The 19,446-nt window shown below is 46.8% G+C and overlaps 1 protein-coding gene across 1 annotated transcript; it reads left to right on the top strand.

Annotated features, from left to right (window-relative positions):
- The first annotated feature begins 12,039 nt into the window (after positions 1–12,039).
- Positions 12,040–16,291, top strand: PAX4 (paired box 4). The gene is made up of 9 exons (XM_015448006.3): positions 12,040–12,177; positions 12,483–12,698; positions 13,018–13,093; positions 13,697–13,822; positions 14,047–14,129; positions 14,490–14,559; positions 15,357–15,412; positions 15,679–15,820; positions 16,149–16,291. Exons 1-9 carry the CDS (start codon positions 12,058–12,060, stop codon positions 16,289–16,291), a joined length of 1,032 nt encoding a protein of 343 aa, XP_015303492.3. The 5' UTR covers positions 12,040–12,057.
- Positions 16,292–19,446: the final 3,155 nt, after the last annotated feature.

Raw genomic sequence — 19,446 nt, 5'->3', positions numbered from 1 at the left:
ATAGATAATAATATTAACTGCCAGTACACAATAGTAATATTAATAGTAATAACATACAACACTCATATAGAATGTTCTACATTTATTAATTTATATAACATTCACAACAGTCCTATGATGTAGCTGCTATTGTCATTTTTATTTTATACATGCAGAAAAATGAAGCACAGAAAGTTTTAAAATGTAAGCTTAAAAAAAGGATGTAGGCTCCAAGAGGGCAGAGATTTCTGTGCTTTTTATTCACAGTGCCTGGCACATGTTCAATAATTATTTGTTGAATTGACAGTTAACTGATCCAAGATCATGCAGATGGCATGACACGGCTGGGATGGGAACTGAGGTTTGATGTCTGTAGAATTCCCATTGTTAATTACTGAGCCATACTGTCCCAGATGCTGTTACAGGAGATGAACTTCATGTGTCTCTCAGCCTGAGCTACGTCTGCTTGATAAATCCTTACCCTCAAAGCTGGCTAGCTGAGGAAACACTTCCTAACTTGTTTTATGAGGCCAATATCACCCTAATACCAAGAGATAAAGACATTGCAAAAAAGGAAAACACAGACCAACATTGCTTATGAACCTGGATGCAAAAATTCTCAACAAAATATTAGCACATCAAATCCAACACTGTCTAAAAAGAATTATACAGCGTGATCAAGTGGGATTTATTTCAGGTTTCTAAGCTGGTTCCACATTAAAAACCATTCAATGTAATCCACCACATCGACAAGCTAAAGAAGAAAAAAAATCATACAATCGTATCAGCTGACGTAAAAAAAGCATTTAACAAAACCCAATACCTACTCAGGATAAAAATGCTCAGCAAACTAGGAATGGAGGAGAACTTCCTCAATTTGATAAAGAAATCTACAAAAATCCCACAGCTTAAGTTCATCAGTTGTAACAAATGTACCACTCTGGTTGGGGATATTGATAACAGGGGGAGTTATGCAGGTGTGGGGCAAAGGGTAGATGGGAAATCTCTGCACCTTGCATTTAATTTTGTTGTGAACCTAAAACTGCTCTAAACAGTAAAGTCTGTTAAAAAATACATATTGCCTTGGATAGGGAGACTTGCTATTGTGAAGATGACAATTCTTTCTAAATTAATTATTATACCGTCCAATTTTTTTTTTTTTTTTTTTTTTTTTGAGACAGTTTCATTCTGTCGCCCAGACTGGAGTGCGGTGACATGATGATGGCTCACTGCAGTCTCAACCTCTGGGGCTCAAGTGATCCTCCCACCTCAGCCTCCTGAGTAACTGGGACTACAGGCAGGCTCCACCATGCCCTGCTAGTTTTTTTTTTTTTTTTTTTTTTTTGTATTTTTGAGAGATGGGGTTTGCCATGTTGCCCAGGCTGGTCTTTAACTCCTAGGCTCAAGCAATCCATCCACCTTGGCCTCCCAAATTTCCAGGATTACAGGTGTGAGCCACTGCTCCTGGCTCAAAGTTTTTAATTGACAAAATGATACTATTGCTCAACTGAAAAATAAACTTGAGCGGATGAATTAGAAAAGTTCTGAATAAAGAGTAATGAAAAGGGTACTAACTCTTCCAGCTATTATATTAAAATGCATCATAAGCAGAGTGTAGTGGCTTAGGCCTGTAATCTCAACATTTTGGGAGGTTGATGCGGGAAGATCACTTGAGGCCAGCAGTTTGAGACGAGCCTGACCAGTATAGTGAGACCCCCATCTCTACAAAAAATCAAAAAGAAATAAAAATAAATATAAAAAAACAAAAAGATGAAAAATTAAAAAATAAAAAACAGAAATAGGTAAAATAAAAATAAATAAGTAAATAAGAGAAAGAATAAAGAATAAAATGCATTATAGCACAATTACAAGTTTGAAAGGGCAGTAGTCACATGGAAATAAGCAACGAGCAGAATAAAATTTCCAGAAGATAAAAAAGTAAAACTAAACTAAAGCTAGCATCAGACTTGATGGTGAGTAACTGGACATTTACCCAAGATTGAGAACAAGGGAAAGATGTTCTCTCTCACCACTCCTATTCAACATCATATTGGAAGTCCTAGCTGGTGCAATAAGACAAGAAAGGGAAACGAAAGATACATAGATGGGGAAGGAAGAAATACAACTGTCGTTGTTGACATGATTGCTTATATGTAAAATTCCAAAGAACCGACCAATCGAACAAAAACCTCCAGGAATTAACAGTACTTCTCAGGATATAAGGTTAACTTATAAAAGCCAGTTGCTTTCCTTTATACCGGCAATAAACAATTGGAATTGGGATTTTTTAAATGATAGCATTTATCAAAATGAAGCACCACAAAAGTAAAATACTTAGATATAAATCTAACAAAATATATACAGGATCTTTATGGGGAAAACTATAAAACTCTCATGAAATAAATCAAAGAAGACCTAAATAAATGAAGAGATAGTTCATGTTCATGGATTGGAAAACTCGATATTATTAAAATGTCAATTCTTCCCAACTTGATCTGTAGACTCAATGAAATCCCAATCAAAATCCCAGCAAACTATTTTATAGATATTGACAAACTGATTCTAAAGTTTATATGAAAAGGCAAGGATGCAGATTCCAATACAATGTGGAAGAAGAGTAAAGTTAGAGGACGCACTTTACCCAATTTCAAGACTTACTTTAAAGCTACGTAATCAAGACAGTATGGTGTTGGTGAAAGAACAGACACATAGATCAAAGGAACAGAAAAGAGAGCCCAGAAATTGATCGACACAAATACAACCAGTTAATATTTGATAAAGGAGCAAAGGCAATTCAATGGAGAAAGGATGGTCTTTTCAACAAACGTTCAACAATTGGAACATATGCTAAGAAATGAACTTAGACACAGACCTTGCACATTTCATAAAATTAACTCAAAATGGTTTATAAATCTAGATGTAAAATGCAAAACTATAAAAATTCTGGAAGGAAACACAGAAGAAAATCTAGATGACTTCACATTTGGTGATGAGTTTTTAGATATAAACCGAAAGCATGATGAATGAAAAAAATTGATAAATTGGACTTTATTAAAATTAAAATTTTCTGCTCTGCAAAAGACATTGTTAAGAAAATCAAAAGACAAACCACAGACTTGGAGAAAATATTTGCAAAACATATATCTGATAAAGGACTTGTATCCAAAATATACAAAGAACTCTTAAATCCATTTAAAAAGTGGGCAGGCCTGGCACGGTGGCTCACGCCTCTAATCCCAGCACTTTGGGAGGCCGAGGTGGGCGGATCATGAGGTCAGGAGATTGAGACCATCCTGGAGAACACGGTGAAACCTGTGTCTACTAAAACTACAAAAAATTAGCTGAGTGTGATGGTGGGCGCCTGTAGTCCCAGTTACTTGGGAGGCTGAGGCAGGAGAATGGCGTCAACCCGGGAGGCGGAGCTTGCAGTGAGCTGAGATCGTGCCACAGCACTCCAGCCTGGACAACAGAGCAAGACTATGTCTAAAAAAAAAAAAAAATGTGGGCGAAGTTGGGCACAGTGGAGTATGTATACTTGTAATCCCAGCTACCTGGGAGGCTGAGGTGGGAGGATCACTTGAGCCCAGAAGTTTGAATCCAACCTGGACAACATAGTAAGACTCCACCTCTTAAACAAAAAAATGGGTTAAAGGTCTGAACTGAAACTTCACCAGAGAATGTGTACAGATGGCAAATAAGCATATGGAAAGATGCCCAACATCATTTTTTGTTAGAGAATTACAAATTAAAACAAGAATGAAATTCCGTTATATTTATTAAGATAGCTGAAATACAAAAAACTGGCAAAACCAATTGCTGGCAAGGATGCAAAGTAACAGGAACTATCATCCATTGTGGCTAGGAATGCAAAATGGTGCAGTCACTTTGGAAAACACTTTGGCAGTTTATTTTTACTTTTACTTATTTTTATTTTTTTAACAAAGCTACACGTAGTCTTACCATACAACACATTATGCTCCTTTGTATTTAATTGAATGGGTTGAAAATGTATGTTCACACAAAAACTTGCACACCTGCACGTAAATGTTTATAGTAAACTTATTTATAATTGCCAGAACTTGGAAGCAACCAAGGTGTCCTTCAATAGGTGAATGGATAAACTGTGGTGCATCCATACAATAAAACATTACTCATTACTAAAAAGAAATGAACTCTCAAGCCATGAATAGACATAGATAAACTTAAACACATATTGCTAAGTGAAAGAAGCCAGTCTGGAAATGCTATATGCTCTCTAATTCCGTTATATGACGTTCTGGAAAAGGCAAAACAAAAAACAAACAAAAAAACCCAAAATATCAGCAATGGTAAAAAGATCATGGTTACCAGGTAAAGCACCAGGGTTTCTCACAATGGTGAAACTATTCTGTATGATACTATAGTGGTGGATACATAACATTATGCATTTGTCAAAAACTATAGAACTTTACAGCACAAATAGTGAACCTTAATGTATGTAAATTTTTAAAAGTCATGTTGAAGGTCAGAAATAGAATGCAGAACATGACAAAATAATCTAATTGTATTACAAATATATGAAACCACCTAATTGAAGGGATTGGGGGTAAAGCTACTGATTTAAGTAACTTTGGGAATGAACAGAGTCTGTAAAATTAAAGGCAAAATAAATTGTGCAAAAGCATTGTACTGCAGTTGATAAAGTTGCTTCATTTTTCTATATGGTTTGTGTTAAGAATTCAGATGCCACAATAATATATACTGGAACTGGGCAATTAAGTAAATAGATGGTGGATTATCAGAGCCAGATTTCTCACTGTTGGTGTGGGAGCTTACAGATAAGCAGGGTGGAAACCAGAATGATCCATGTAATAATGGATTAGAGTTGGAGACATCAGTATGAACTCATGTTTAGTTTAATTTAGATACAGGTGGTTACATATAAAAATATTGAAGATATGTGTATATATGTGGGTCAGTATACACACATATATTTCTTTGCTCTGTCAGCCAAGAGAACAGAAAAGCACTAACACCCCAGTAGCAACAAGCATACCTAGGGTCCAGATCTTGGTTTCTCATACCATTCTTCAATAAAAGGAACCAGGACTCCTTGGAGAAATGGTTGATTCTAGGGCTGGGGCAGGGAATATACAAGATAACCTGGAGCATCTTGCAGTTGCAGAGAGTAAAGAAGTGCAAAAAAAAAAAAAAAAAAAAAAAAAAAAAAAAATCCCCAAAAGACCCCAAACTCAAGAAACAAACAAAAAATTCAAACCCTACCATAATGGGGACATGCCAAAGGACACAGGAGTCAACTGAAAGGGTTCCCAATTGTCAAACCTGGAATAATTTGATCAACAAAATAAAGTAATATATTGTATTATAACACTCCAAAATAAAACACATTTCCTTAGAATAAAATAAGTCCATATTGATATAAATACATGAGAGAAAAAAGGGAAATCTCCCCAGCAGAAGAAATCTGAATGATTTATGCAGACACTCCACTGTCAAGTAAGTGGAGCATAACTCCTCACTCCTTAAGTGTGAGCTGTGCACAATGACTTCCTTCAGAAAAGTACCATTAGGAAAGGGGGACATAGTAATGTTAGTGAACAGATCTGAAATACACTACCTTAGCCAGGTGCTCAAGATCACCATCAACAGTGATAGATATACCATGTTGATAGTATGTACCCTTAACGCGATGTGATGACTCAGGAGTTGACCCCAAAGCCCCAGGTATGATGTGATGAAAATGATACTTTACCTCTTCAGTCTTCTTCTCCCAAATCCATAACCCCAGCCTAATCATGAGAAAAGCATAGATCCTGGTTGAGGGACATTCCACAAATACCTGACTCCTCAAAACTGTCCAAGTCATCAAAAACAAGCAAAGTCTGAGAAACTGTCACGGCCAAGAGGAGCCCCAGACATGACGGTTAATGGAAAGCAGGCTCCTGGATGGGATCCTGGAATAGAAAAAGAACATTTGGGTAAAACAGAAAATCTGAAGATAGAATGGGCTTTAGGTAAGAATAACATATTTACCATTAGTTTATTAATTATAATAAATGTACCATACCAATGTAAGACGTTAATAATAACAGGAATCTGGTGTGGGGCATATGGGAACTGTCTGTACTATCTTTGAAGTGTCTCTGTAAATCTAAAACTCCTAAAAAATAAGATTCATTGAAATAATGTTTACTTAAAAACAAACATCCCAGAGTCAAACCATAGAGGTCTTTAAAAAAAAAAAAGAAAAAGAAAAAAGAAAGAAAATGAAAGAAGAACAAACTGCAGCTGCCTCCCCAGATCTTCCACCCCATGCAAAGTGGGGCACAGTGGGGTGAGGAAAGCTTCTGGGAGCGCAGAGCTGGCAGATCTCATGGAACAGACGAACTTCAGGTTTCCAGTTTCCAGTTATCAGCGTGAGTGTGAACATTGCAGCCCTGAAGCAGCACCTTCCCCACACAGGCAGGGTTGATGCACAGGCCGACCCGAGGAGGAACTCTCCAAGGGCGGTCAGAGGTGCACGGTGGCTGCAGGTCCTGGTGGCTCTGGGCTGAACTCTGCACAGCCTGCCCTTCACTTCCCCACAGACTTCCTCCTGGCCTCCTTAGGCCCTAGGCTCTAGCCCCTGAACAACCTAGCTCTGTTGGGAGTTAGTCTGGGGAAGTGCAGATTCAACATCCCGCCTCATCTACCCTAGTCCTGAGAGAAATATGAGGCAAGATTGAGCTCAGAGTTTAGAGGCTCATGGTGAAAAAGAGGGGGAAAGGGAGGGCTCTTCTGTGCCCCCAGTTCAAAGTCACGGTTGGGAGGGTGTGCGCCTTCCTCCCTCCTTGGGGCGTTCCGAGGGAGGGATCCGGGTGCTAGCCTCCTAGAAGCTGAGCAGGAGACTGCAGGGATTTGCGGGGAGGGAGTTTTGGTGTCAGAGCAGGGGCTGGGCTGGGAGAGTAGGGTAACTGCATAAAGCTTTACGGGGGTGGCGCGACTTTAGCGTGAGGGTCTGAAGTTTAGAATTTTCAGGGAACTCGAAGAGCCCCCGTGTTTTTGTAGCAAGGAAATCACTTTGACTTTAAGGTGGGAGGCACAGGCCGCCAGAGAGCTGTTTTGGACAGGTGGCGCGTGCGCTCTGGAAAGCTGAGGGCTGGCAGGAGACGGCGCTTTCCGGATACAGAGAAGGGGCCCAGGATCCCACAGCCTACGAAAATGCACCATAGGGAGGGGTGGAAACAGCCTAGAGCTGGTGTTACCTCCCACAACAGGTGCCTAGAGCCCAAGACGAGGTGTCAGACCAACGACAGCGGGTCTCTGCGCTGGCCGCGCCCAGTCCTCTCCAGCTTTACGCACGGGCTTGTCTCGCCCTCTGGTCCCTTGAGGAAGGCAGGGGAACTCCAGCCGCCTCTCCTGAGGACAGGACTTTCCCTACAGACACGGAACTTTCTACCAGGGACTCCTAAGGGCAGAAGAAGCCAGCGATCAGGGCTCTACATCAGGGCGAGGGAAAGGCTGGAATGGCCATGGCTGGCCCCGGAGAGGGGCGCACAGCCTGTTGGCGGGTGGCAAGACCTTTGAGTTAATGTATAATTGTGAGCAGATGGCGGGGGCTGGCGGCAGCCCGGGGCCTGGGCCCAGCTAATGAGGGACAATTAGCCCCAAACCCGGTGGGGGTAGTTGAGAGAGTCAGACAGTCAAGGCAGATATTTGCTCCTCAAACAGTCTAGCGCGCTGGGCAGAGGGCTGAGTGGCAGAGCCTTTGGGCTCGCTAGGCCCCCCTGCCAGGGCCCTTTACCACTTTTCCCTCCCCCATCACCTCTGGGTCGAAAGCCTCTGTTTGTTCAGACCCAAGAGCGCGTCATAAAGGCGGAGGGAGAGGGTAGTTTATGGGGTAAATCGCTGCCACCACCATCTGCCAGGGCTTGTCCCTGTTCCCCCTGATACCCCTATCTCCACCCTCATGCAGCTGTCTATAGGAATAGCCGGTCAGGACATGAGCCCGGAGCCCTTAGATGCAGGGGCAGATCTAGGGGGGAGGGATGAGGCAGGAATTGGGGACTAAGAGCAGGGCTACCACAGGTCTTCCTGGGGACCTCTTCCCACCCAGGCATGGCTAAGTAGAGTGACCAGCAGTCCCCAGCTGCCCGGGAATGGAATGGGCTGTAAGGACACTTGGGCAAATGCTGTCCTGCCCGAGGTCCTGAAATCACCCTCTGCAGTCTCCCCTGTACCCCAAGACCAGCCTGAGGATGCCGGAGGAGGGTGGAAGAGGAAGAGAGTATGTGTCAGGGTGAAGTGGAAAACTCACTTATGTGGTATTTGGCCTTTGAGAGCAAGAGTTCCCAACCTTAGGATCAAGCTGAATGCACAACAACCACTTTCATCCCTAGAACTTCAAAACATTTACCCATGAAATAAGTCTTCCATTCTTTGATTTCTGGGTCTAGTCCTATTGCCCTACACCCTGCTTACTTCCAGTCTGACTTTTGCAATGGCTTCAAAGACTCTGAGGTGTGGAATGGACCCAAAGACCATCTGCCCAAGACCCTGATGACTGGCAACAAAACTTCCATGCACTAGAGGCTGTGTTTCACTTCCAGCATCCCACTCCACAGGCACCACCTGCCCAGCTACCGATGCCTCTTGCCTCGCCAATGACCCAGATAACCTGTGGTGTCTTTTGTGGAAACAACAGTGCCATTACTAACTTAGAGTGTAAATGCACCAAATCCCTAACAAAATGGAGTCTGATAACATCTAAAGAGGGAAGAAGGAAAACCCTGCTGCAAGTCTTCTTATAAACACCCATATGCATCTCTGACTATCCCGAGGCTCACTTCCACCACCACTACCATTGTCAGTGTTCTTAAGTCCAGGATCCTCCATTTCCAGGCAAGAATTCACCCTTGGTGTCACCTCAGTCAAGGAGTCAATTGGAGAATTGGTGAGGATACTCTCTGGGGACAGCTGGTGCTAAGCGACACACACTCTTCACACTCTTCTCCATTCACTCTCATTATCTCAGAGTGCTAGGAGCCAACTCAGTCAGTATTTAGGCAATAGTCTGTATACTCATTTATCTTTTATAGCAACACACATAACTCAGGAGTTGACCCCAAAGTGCAGGCACGTGCATTCTGGCTGGGAAGGTGTGTTGGTGTTTTGGGAAGGCATCTTTTGTTTCTGTACATTCAAAGCCTTAAGGACACAACCTGAAGTTCCCCATCTTCCATGCCCAGCATACCCTTCAGGAGTACTGGTGCTTGTGTGGGTGCACTTTTGCCTGCATGAGAATGGCTCTGTCCCTGCTTCAGGGTGGTAGGTGGACACAAAGTGGGCTCTGAGGATTCCCCATGGAAGGACACAGTGGGTCATTGGCTGTGGTTTGCCCTGCCTCAGGGCTGGTGTCAGTCAGCCCATGCACACCTCCCTCCTCCTCTCTCCTCTGCTCATGGCCTGTGACATCATTGGCTACTCCCAGAAGGCTGCCCTCTGCTCTTGAGCACGGGCTCTCTGTAGCTCTGGACCCCCTGGCAGCACTGAAGCAGGAGCAGAGTGGAGGCTGTGACCAAGACCAGACCATCACCACCCCTGAAGCCTGCAGGGGTCTCAGAAGTTGAGACTCCCACTGAAGCTCCCACCTCATTTCCTCCACAAAGGTAGTTCACCTGCAGGCTCATTGTCTGCCCTGCCCCTTATGCTGTCTCCATGCCTCTGTGTGGCCAAACCCAACTTCTCTCCCACTCTGTCTTTGTGGCTACCACCCTCCTGCCCCTTCCACCCGCTTTCCTGTTTTTCCATCTTGCAAGCACCAGTTATTTTTTCAGGCATATTAGTATGAATGTTGGGAATGTGTGGTGTGGCTATTGGGAATGGGGTTTCTGTTTGTGAGTTGGGACATAATGATTTAGGTTTGAAGATTATTTAGGTTTGGATACTGAACCTGCATCCCTACTGCTCCTTTGAATTCTGGTCATGTAGAACTGAATCCTATCAAGGATTTAGGGTTTGGCTGATATTTTGAGCTCCTTCACCTGTCTTGCCACAGCCCTTTACAGTCCCTGCTTGACTCTCCTCTCTCCATTGTTTTTGAGGCAATTGCACAAACATGAAGCAGGGGCGGGAGCAGAGAAAGAGAGCCCAGGATTAGGAGCCAGAAATTGTAGCCTCTGGTGAGGAACTGACTTCTGAACCTTGAGTTTTATTCTCTGGACAGCCCCTGACTTGTGGGAATGCCAATCTGTGCCTCAGTTTTCTCTTTGGAAAACCTCTGCCTTACTTCCCAACCTTTTGGAAAGATGAGAATTTGAAGGGGTCTGTGCCTCCACCTACCTAGAAACAAGTGAGTAAAAGCCAATTTAGCTACTGAACTTAATAAGTAGACTCTGGATTCCAAACTCCTTGTAATTCTTTGTTTCACCAGAGCTAGTCTCCTTTCTCCAGTTGCTCTGTAATCTGTTGGAGAGCAAAGACTTTACCCTTTTCTGTTTACTGCCTTCATCCTGAACGACCAGCAATGTGCTCATGCTTCATATCTTATTCAGCATATAACTGCAGATGAATTAACTGAGCCCAGATGGCACACTTATTACAAGAAAATTCTATGCATAAGTTGTTCCTTGGGGTGACCTCCAGCACTACCAGGGTTCCAGGCATGAAAGGAGGCATCTTCAACTCCCATTCATTACTGATGAAAGTAGAAGAGGTATGGTGGCCTGTGGGACCTGTGTCCCTTGCTGCTCAGAGACTCTCTTGGGCTCATGACGGTTTCTGTATTCATCAGCAGACAGTCCTCTCCTGCTTCCCGTTCCCTTCAATATGTCTTTGGTAAATGTTAGTTGAATGAATGAGTGTCTGATACCATAAAGGTGGTCTCTGAAATTGAAGCTTCACTTTGAGATCTAGAACTCTTCCGAGTTAACAGGAATGAACAATCTCAGCAGGTTAGAGATGCTAAGAGATGTGCGTCCTAGGAGAAGCCGGCTCTTCAGGCATGTTCATCTCTATGCCCAGTGTGTAGGACGAGAGCCTCAATGCCTGGGGGGTAGAGCTGAGTCCCAGTTTCTTCAGAGCTTCCTGGAGAGTATAAAAAAACAGGAGCAAGTCTTTCTGAAGTGCAGCATTTGGCTGGGCATTTTGGAGAGCCCAAATGAGGACTGCCTAACAGTGAAGGTGGACCCCTGAACTTGAGGACCCCAGAATCTCTGGCTCAGGTGTGTCATCCAGGGCTGAGAAACTTAGCAGCAGTTGGAGACAACAGCTGTCCATTTGGAAAGGGGAAAGCTTGAGCCTTTGAAAGCATCATCCCTTTCTACCTCCCCAACCTTTTGTAATGAATGTGTGGGAAATGAGAACCCTCTCAATCCTCCCAGCCCCTTATCAGGACTTCAAGAAAGATCCAGTCCTCAGCCAACCTGCAGTGTTTTAGTTTTTATCACACAAAGGTTTAAATTAAAGGAATTAGAATTTTCTAATTTTAGCCAACTCACTGAAAAATTTTAGAAACCTGACCCTCTATCACAAAACACTACCTCCCAGGACCATTTCAAGCAAAAGACCTCACCCAAATAACCCCCCGTTATTGCAGAGAGCCCCCAAGCTGAAAAAGGAGCTCCTAGAAGGAACTTCCCTTCCAAGGCTACTTTGCTGGAGTCTCATCCTTCCGAGGAGGGTCAGCCTGGAGCATGCAGCAGGACGGTGAGGAGCCTGGGGGAAGTGGGAAGACACGGAGGACGACAGAGACAGGGGAAGACCTCAGGGCTTTGCTTCCATCAACTGTTTCATCTGCCATTGGCCAATGTTCTGGAGAAGTTTTTTCCAGCCCCTCACTTCCTGCCCTGTCCTGCTTCCCTTAGATCAGGAGAGTCAGAGGTTATGGGCAAGGAACAAAGACTCACCCATGAGCCAGCTCTCAAAGAAAGTGGCTTGCGTTGACAGCCTGGGGGCAGCAAGGATGCAGTCTCCCAGGAGAGGATGCACTCAGCGTTGGGAAGCCAGGCTGGAGGGGCCTGAGTGACCCTCTCCGCATGTGGGCAGGGCAGTGGGAGGTGGTGTGTGGATACCTCTCTCTCACGCCCAGGGATCAGCAGCATGAACCAGCTTGGGGGGCTCTTTGTGAATGGCCGGCCCCTGCCTCTGGATACCCGGCAGCAGATTGTGCGGCTAGCAGTCCGTGGAATGCGGCCCTGTGACATCTCACGGAGCCTTAAGGTAATGGGCCAGCATCTTTACCCAGTGATGGGGACAGGAAGCAGGGAGAAAGGGCTCCTCTGAAGGCAAGAGCCTGGGGCTGTTGCAGGCTCTGAGGGCTTTTGGGACTTGGGTCACTTCCTGGCAGACCCTCTTGGAGGTTGAAAAGGGGAACTTCAGACCCTCAAAGGTGAGGCTGGACTCCCAACTCCATGGCCTGGTCCAGTAAGTCTTGGCTTTGTCTTGTAGCCTCCTCCTGTCCCAGGGACACTCTCCCTCCTTCTGCCCATTGTGCCTCACCTGTCCCTGCTTCTCACCTGACTCAGGTATCTAACGGCTGTGTGAGCAAGATCCTAGGGCGTTATTACCGCACGGGTGTCTTGGAGCCCAAGGGCATTGGGGGAAGCAAGCCACGGCTGGCTACACCCCCTGTGGTGGCTCGAATTGCCCAGCTGAAGGGTGAGTGTCCAGCTCTTTTTGCCTGGGAAATCCAACGCCAGCTTTGTGCTGAAGGGCTTTGCACCCAGGACAAGACTCCCAGCGTAAGTACCCTTCCCTTCCAACAATGGGGCTGGAAAACAGGCTTTCTGGGGAGACAAATAGCCTTTCTTATTTGGCAATGAGGGCATCCCAGGCTGGTGACAGGGCTCCTGGGCTCTTCTGACCCATACGTTTTTCTTTTGAAAAGTGGTGGTAATAAGATAATTGGGAAGGAGAAAGCATAGAGAGGGAGATGAGGCTGCCCTTAGGAACAATGTGTGGGTGGAGACAGACAGGAAAAAGGATATTAAGGGGAATGTCCTCAGGGTATAGCCCTGGGTCTGAGCACCATCTCTCCACTCAACACCCCGACACTCCTAGGTCTCCTCCATCAACCGAGTCCTGCGGGCGCTACAGGAGGACCAGGGACTACCGTGGACACAGCTCAGGTCACCAGGTGAGTCTTGGAGTTGTCCCCAGGGCTAATCAGAGCCGAATCTCCAACATTTTATGGTTCTCAAAGCCTTTTCTCGTTCTTTCTTGGATCATCTTCACAACAACCCAATAAGGAGGACCAGGCAGTGAGTCTTATTCTCTCCCAGCAGAAGAAAATTGACATCCAGAAAAGTGAAGTGACTTACCCAAGGTCACCAGCTAGTTGATGGCAGGCCCTGGAACAGAACCCAGGTCCCCCAGCCCCTGGATTCACAGGATCTATTGAAGAAGAGGCAGGACTGAGTTTCATACCCTCCCTCTGCTCTGTGCATAGCTTCTTAGAGCATCATTCATGTTCTTTGGGACCACACACACCTGGCCCAAGCCTGCTACTGGTCCCTCCAAAGCCCCGCACATTAAGCATACACCCCACCATGGTATTGAGAACCCTTTCCACCAAGTGACCCTGCAGTGACCTCTAAGTAACTGTGAATGCCCCGCCAACTTGGCTCTGCTCTTCTACCCATGGTGAGACACCCAGCTGCAGCCCCAGGGACTTAGGGACCCCATCTGACCAGAGGAATCAGCATCGCAAACCACCACAGACTGTTGTCTTCCTTTTCAGCTGTTTTGGCTCCAGCTCTCCTCACTCCCCACAGTGGCTCTGAGACTCCCCGGGGTCCCCACCCAGGGACCGGCCACCGGAATCGGACTATCTTCTCCCCAAGCCAAGCAGAGGCACTGGAGAAAGGTGCTGGGCTGGGGCAGATGGAGGGTCAGAGAGTCCTTGGTGTGACACAGGGACAGTGGCCCTGAGGTCTGTGGGCAAAGGCTGAGAGGTGCAGGCTGTGAGTGACCCTGCCTTGAGGAGGAAGGTAGTTTGGGATTGTAGCAGGTGGGGAGTGTTGCCTGAGGGGAGACCCATGTCTTGCTCCTCTCCCGGTGCCCTTACTTTGTGACCCTCAATCTCCACAGAGTTCCAGCGTGGGCAGTATCCTGATTCAGTGGCCCGTGGAAAGCTGGCTGCTGCCACCTCTCTGCCTGAGGACACTGTGAGGGTGAGTGAGCTCTGCAACACTGTGCACAAACCACAAGGAAGAAGAGTCTGTGCTGGCCAGGGCTTTGGGTTCCAATGAGGTGGAGAGGGGAGGTGAGAAGGTGGAAACAAACTTGTTTGGAGCAACAGTCAGAGACGAGACCCTCCTTGTTCACCTTCTGCTGATTGCTCTCCTCTCTTCCCCAACCCAAACCTTTGAGTTGAGGAAGGGGCCAGACAGCAAAAGCTAGAGCATGGAGGGAGGATGTCAGGCCCAAGGAAGGGCCAACATTCTGAGTTCGGGCTAGGAATATGTGGTGAGATCAGCAGGTGACAGGCAGCGTAAAGTACATCCAGCTGCATTGTCCCTGTCCTCGCTCAGGTCTGGTTTTCCAACAGAAGAGCCAAATGGCGCCGGCAAGAGAAGCTCAAGTGGGAAATGCAGCTGCCAGGTGATTTCTCTACACCATCATCCATCTGCCTGCTCATTCATCTATCCATCCATCCATCCAGCCAGCCAGCCAGCCATCCCCCATTCATCCATCCATTTATCCATCCACCCATGTATCCATCCATCCATCCATCTGTCTATCCACACATCCATTCATCCATGCATCATCCACCCAGCCATCCACCCAGGTACCCATTTATCCACTCATCTATCCATGCATCCATCCCTCCATCCATCCATCCATTTATCCATCCACCCATCTATCCATCCATCCAACCAGCCAGCCAGTCACCCACCCACCTGCTCACCCACCTATCTACCTATCCATTTATCCATCCATCAATCCACCCATTCATCCATGCATCTCCCCATGCATCCATCCATGCATCTGCTCATGCATTCATCCATTCATCCGCTCATGCATCCATCCACCCACTCATGCATCCATGCATCCATCAATTCATCTTTCCATTAATCTATGTATCCATCCACCCATCCATCCAACATTTACTCAGCATCTCCCAAGTGCCAGACCATGTGCCAGATGCTGGGCACACACAGTCCCCGTTCTTAAGGCTGCACTGTCCCCAGTACCATCACTGGAATTTAATCATTCTTCTCCAGTTTCCCAAGGACCTGTCTTGGGGAAGAGGACAGTTTTGGGTTAAAATATCCATCTCCTCCCACCCCTTCTAGAAGTGGTTGTTTCCTGGCATCCAACCTTCCTGCCTGTCACCACACTCCTCCCGTACCCGGCCCCAATTCCTCCTTCTGAGTGGATTCACTCTTATTTTATAGGTGCTTCCCAGGGGCTGACTGTACCAAGAGTTGCCCCAGGAATCATCTCTGCACAGGTACTCGGGAGGAGAGGGGAGTCTGTGCCGTGGGAAGACTGAAGGGCTCACGGGCTCTCCCATTTCTGGCCTGAGTCAGGATCTCTGGCTCTCTAGGGCCCCACAGAGTCCATGTTGAGAAAGTACTATCCCCAAAGTCTACTATGTGAACAGTGCCTTCTGCTGTTGTGCAGGATACAACCTGGGTGGCAGGCAGCTCTGGGGTCCCGGCGTTCTCTACTGGAGGCATCACTGGAAGCTGAGGTTCTTCTCTTGCTTTCTTTTAGCAGTCCCCTGGCAGTGTGCCCACAGCAGTCCTGCCTGCCCTAGAACCGCTGGGTCCTTCCTGCTATCAGCTGTGCTGGGCAACAGCACCAGACAGGTGTCTGAGTGACACCCCACCTAAAGCCTGTCTCAAGCCCTGCTGGGGTAAGAATTCAGGCCAGGCCTCAGTCCTGCAGGATGTGGGGGAGGGCTGACTGATCCAACCTCCAGGAGAGCATGGATCTCCACTGGGGGTCATCAAAGGAACTTCAATACAGCTTTTCTTATTCTATGCATGGTACACAAAGTTAGGGAGACTAGTAACCCTTGAGTCTATGGTATCACTGACAGCCATAGCAGGTAAGGGTGTGAGATTGGGATTCAAGTGTGTATATGCAGGATGGGAAACTGATGTCTCAGTCTCTCTCCCACAGCGACTTTGAGAGGTGGGATGGGAACAATAACCCCAAGCTCTCTCTATTTGTCCCCACAGGCCACTTGCCCCCACAGCCGAATTCCCTGGACTCAGGACTGCTTTGCCTTCCTTGCCCTTCCTCCCACTGTCCCCTGGCCAGTCTTAGTGGCTGTGAGGCCCTGCTCTGGCCTGGCTGCCCACTACTGTATGGCTTGGAATGAGGCAGGAATGGGAAGGAGATGGCATAGGGAGGATCTAATACCATCCTGCCCATTGTCCTTACCATCTTGCCCATATAGACTGTGGCTCCTTCCTCTTTCCTGTGATTGCTCCCTCCTGTGTGGACCTTGCCTGGCCCTGCCTCGATGCCTCTCTGGCATATTACCTGATTGGAGGGGCTGGTGAAGCAACACCCACCCACTTCTCACACTGGCCTTAAGAGGCCTCCACTCAGCAGTAATAAAAGCAGTTTTTATTAGCAGTAGTTCTGTTGTCCATCATGTTTTCCCTGTGAGCACCCCTATGCCCACTCTAATATTTAACAATTATAGACAGTTTGCCCTATCATTTATTTACATCTACGTATCTTATCCTCCAACCTATGCATGTATGTATGTATGTGTGTAGGCTATATATGTATCTAAACAATGTATTTGTCAATGCATCAATTTATCTACTCTATTATGTATGTATCTATATGTGTATTATATATGTATCTATCTTGGTGTTTGGGGGCTCGTATGTCTACGTGTATGCACAAGTGTGTGTGTGCACACACACACACACACTGATATTATATCATGGCATTTTATTCCTAAATCTTCCAGCATGCATCCCCAAAAAACAAGAAACTTGTCTTACATAATCACAATATTATATCCGCATCTAAGAAAATTTACTGTAACTCCTTAATCTAAGAAAATAGACATTCATTCCCTAATTGCATATGTATTTTTGTCATAGCAGCAAGCAGAGTGAAATGCCATTTTTCATATTTTGCTTTCCATTTATATGTGCTTCATTTATACATGCTCCAGGGGCATGTTTGCTTCGTTCTTTGGGCAGTGAGTTCTAAATCTTCTCAATTCTGTCCCTTCAAATAAGGTCTAGGCCCTTCCTGAGAAGTCTCAGGATGTGGAGAAACGGAGGAATATGGGGGAAAGGAGGTGAAGAATGGGATATTCGAAAGGAGGATAGGCTTATCCTTCCAAGTTCTTTCCCTTTTGAAAAGCAGGGAATGGATAATGATGGTGCAATGCTGGTGGAGGTGGGGGGGTGTTGTTTACTTCTATCTGGGATAGGTACTGATCCAGAAGATGTCATTCAAGAGGCCTCTTCATTATCAAATACCGTGCTGTGCTGAGCTGTGCTGTTCTGAGCTGTGCTGTTAAATAAGTAGCCACCAACCACATGTGGCTATTTAAATGTAATTCACATTAAAAAGAAGAAGAAGAAGAAGAAGAAGAAGAAGAAGAAGAAGAAGAAGAAGAAGAAGAAGAAGAAGAAGAAGAAGAAGAAAAACAATGCAGTTCTTCACTCACACTAGCCACTTTCCAAATGCCCAATAGTTACATGTGGCTTGTAAAGACTATAGAGCATTTCAGTCATTGCAGAAAGTTCTATGGGACTGCACAGCTCTAGAATGAAATTTTGAGGGTAATAGAGCACATCCTGCCCCTGTCTTGCCTTCTCTACTTTCCAGCTGGAGGTCCTGCTAGGCAGAACAGAAAGAGATGAGGTTGACAATCTGCACAGTGCAGTCTGAGAACAAGCATTCATTCACTTCAACGACAGGACCGACATCGGTCACTGAAGGAGCTGTCTCAACTGAGGCCTCATGGTTGTGATGGTAGTGGCAGCCCATCTTGAGTCACTGCTGTGAAGATGCTGGCTTCAGAGGGGGAAGCACGGCTGGGGTTGTGCACTCTGCAGGGACAGCGGGAACCCGGAACAGGCAGGAGCCATGCCCCCAACAAAGTTGGCAGGGTGGGAGCCCAGTGCTCCTGGACACAGCTGCAGCTGCCTAGCCATAGATCCAAACCCAGGCATCCCTGCATTCTCAGGGGCCCAGGAAGCCCCTGCCCCACAGGCTCAGAAGTGCCTGTTCCTACTCCCTGTCTTCTCCTTGCCCCCAGAGCCCACTCGGGTGTGGAGTAAAGTTGTGGCTGCACCTGGGTGCTGTCACGACCTGGCTGGGTGTGTGCATGCTCTGGGTGGTACAGAGACACACCAGCCCCCCTACCACCTTGGCCCCCTCCAGACTTTGGGTGCCAACAAGTGCAGGAGAAAGGCCAGAGGGAGGGGACCGAGGGCATCTTGGTGTGGGCCTGCAGGCACCCCTTAGGACAAACAGCCTGGGTGCCATGGATAGCATGTTGATAGTGGGAGGCAGGCAGTTTCCTAGATGGAAAGGGGCAAGTCCCCAGTGAAACCCCAGTTTTAAGCCAGGAATGGCCTGAAGCCTGGGGGCCAGGCTGCCAGTTCTGGGTGAAGTAGGAGGCCCAGAGTGAGGACTTCACTGATGACCCTTTGGCCAATCGGATGGTGCTTTTTCCAGACCTACCCATGGCCACCTATGGACCAGTCAGCACACACTCCTCTCTTCTGAGCCCATAAAAACCCCAAGACTCAGCCAGAGTCACACAGACATCGGGACTACCAGCTATGGGAAGGAGCTACCCATTTCAGGTGTCCTCAACTATTTGGAATGACCTGCCAGCAGAAAGGAGCTACCTACTTCCTGTTCTGGAAAGGAGCTGTTCTGTTGCTCAGTGAAGCTCCTCTCTACCTTGCTTACCCTCCAGTTGTCCACATACCTCATTCTTCCTGGACATGGGACAAAAACTCCAGATCCACCAAATGGTGGGACTGAAAGAGCTGTAACACAAACAGAACTGAAACACTCACACACACACTCTCACCATGTTGTGGGTGATGAGAAAGAGAGAAGAGCTGTGGCCCTTCAGGGACCCCAGACCTAGGGGCTCCCCAGGCCAGGGCTGTGATACCCTCTTTGGGGCCCTGCAGTTCCTGGCATCTCCAAGCTTCCAGGCACCACTGCATTCTCCAGCACCTGCAGTGGATGCTGCTTGTGGTCCTGCTGAAGCCTTGCACAGAGCCGGCATCTGTACCAGCACCTGGAGCTGCCTGCCCCCCACAGCCAGGATGTCTGACTGTGCACAGTGGCTACACCCCCCACTTGTTCACATAACCCTCACTGCTCCACTCCTGGCTCACTCTGGGCAGGTGTGGGATCCAGGACAGTAGTACAAGCTGAGTGCAGCCTGCCACGCCGAGTTTGTGGAATGAGCCCAGCAGCCTGAGCAAAACTCAGGCAAAGGCACCACCAACCACAGAGGTTTCCAGCCAGAAAAGC

Source organism: Macaca fascicularis, chromosome 3, assembly GCF_037993035.2.
Source record: "Macaca fascicularis isolate 582-1 chromosome 3, T2T-MFA8v1.1".
Taxonomy (NCBI): domain Eukaryota; kingdom Metazoa; phylum Chordata; class Mammalia; order Primates; family Cercopithecidae; genus Macaca; species Macaca fascicularis.
This window is presented reverse-complemented; position numbering and strand designations above follow the sequence as displayed.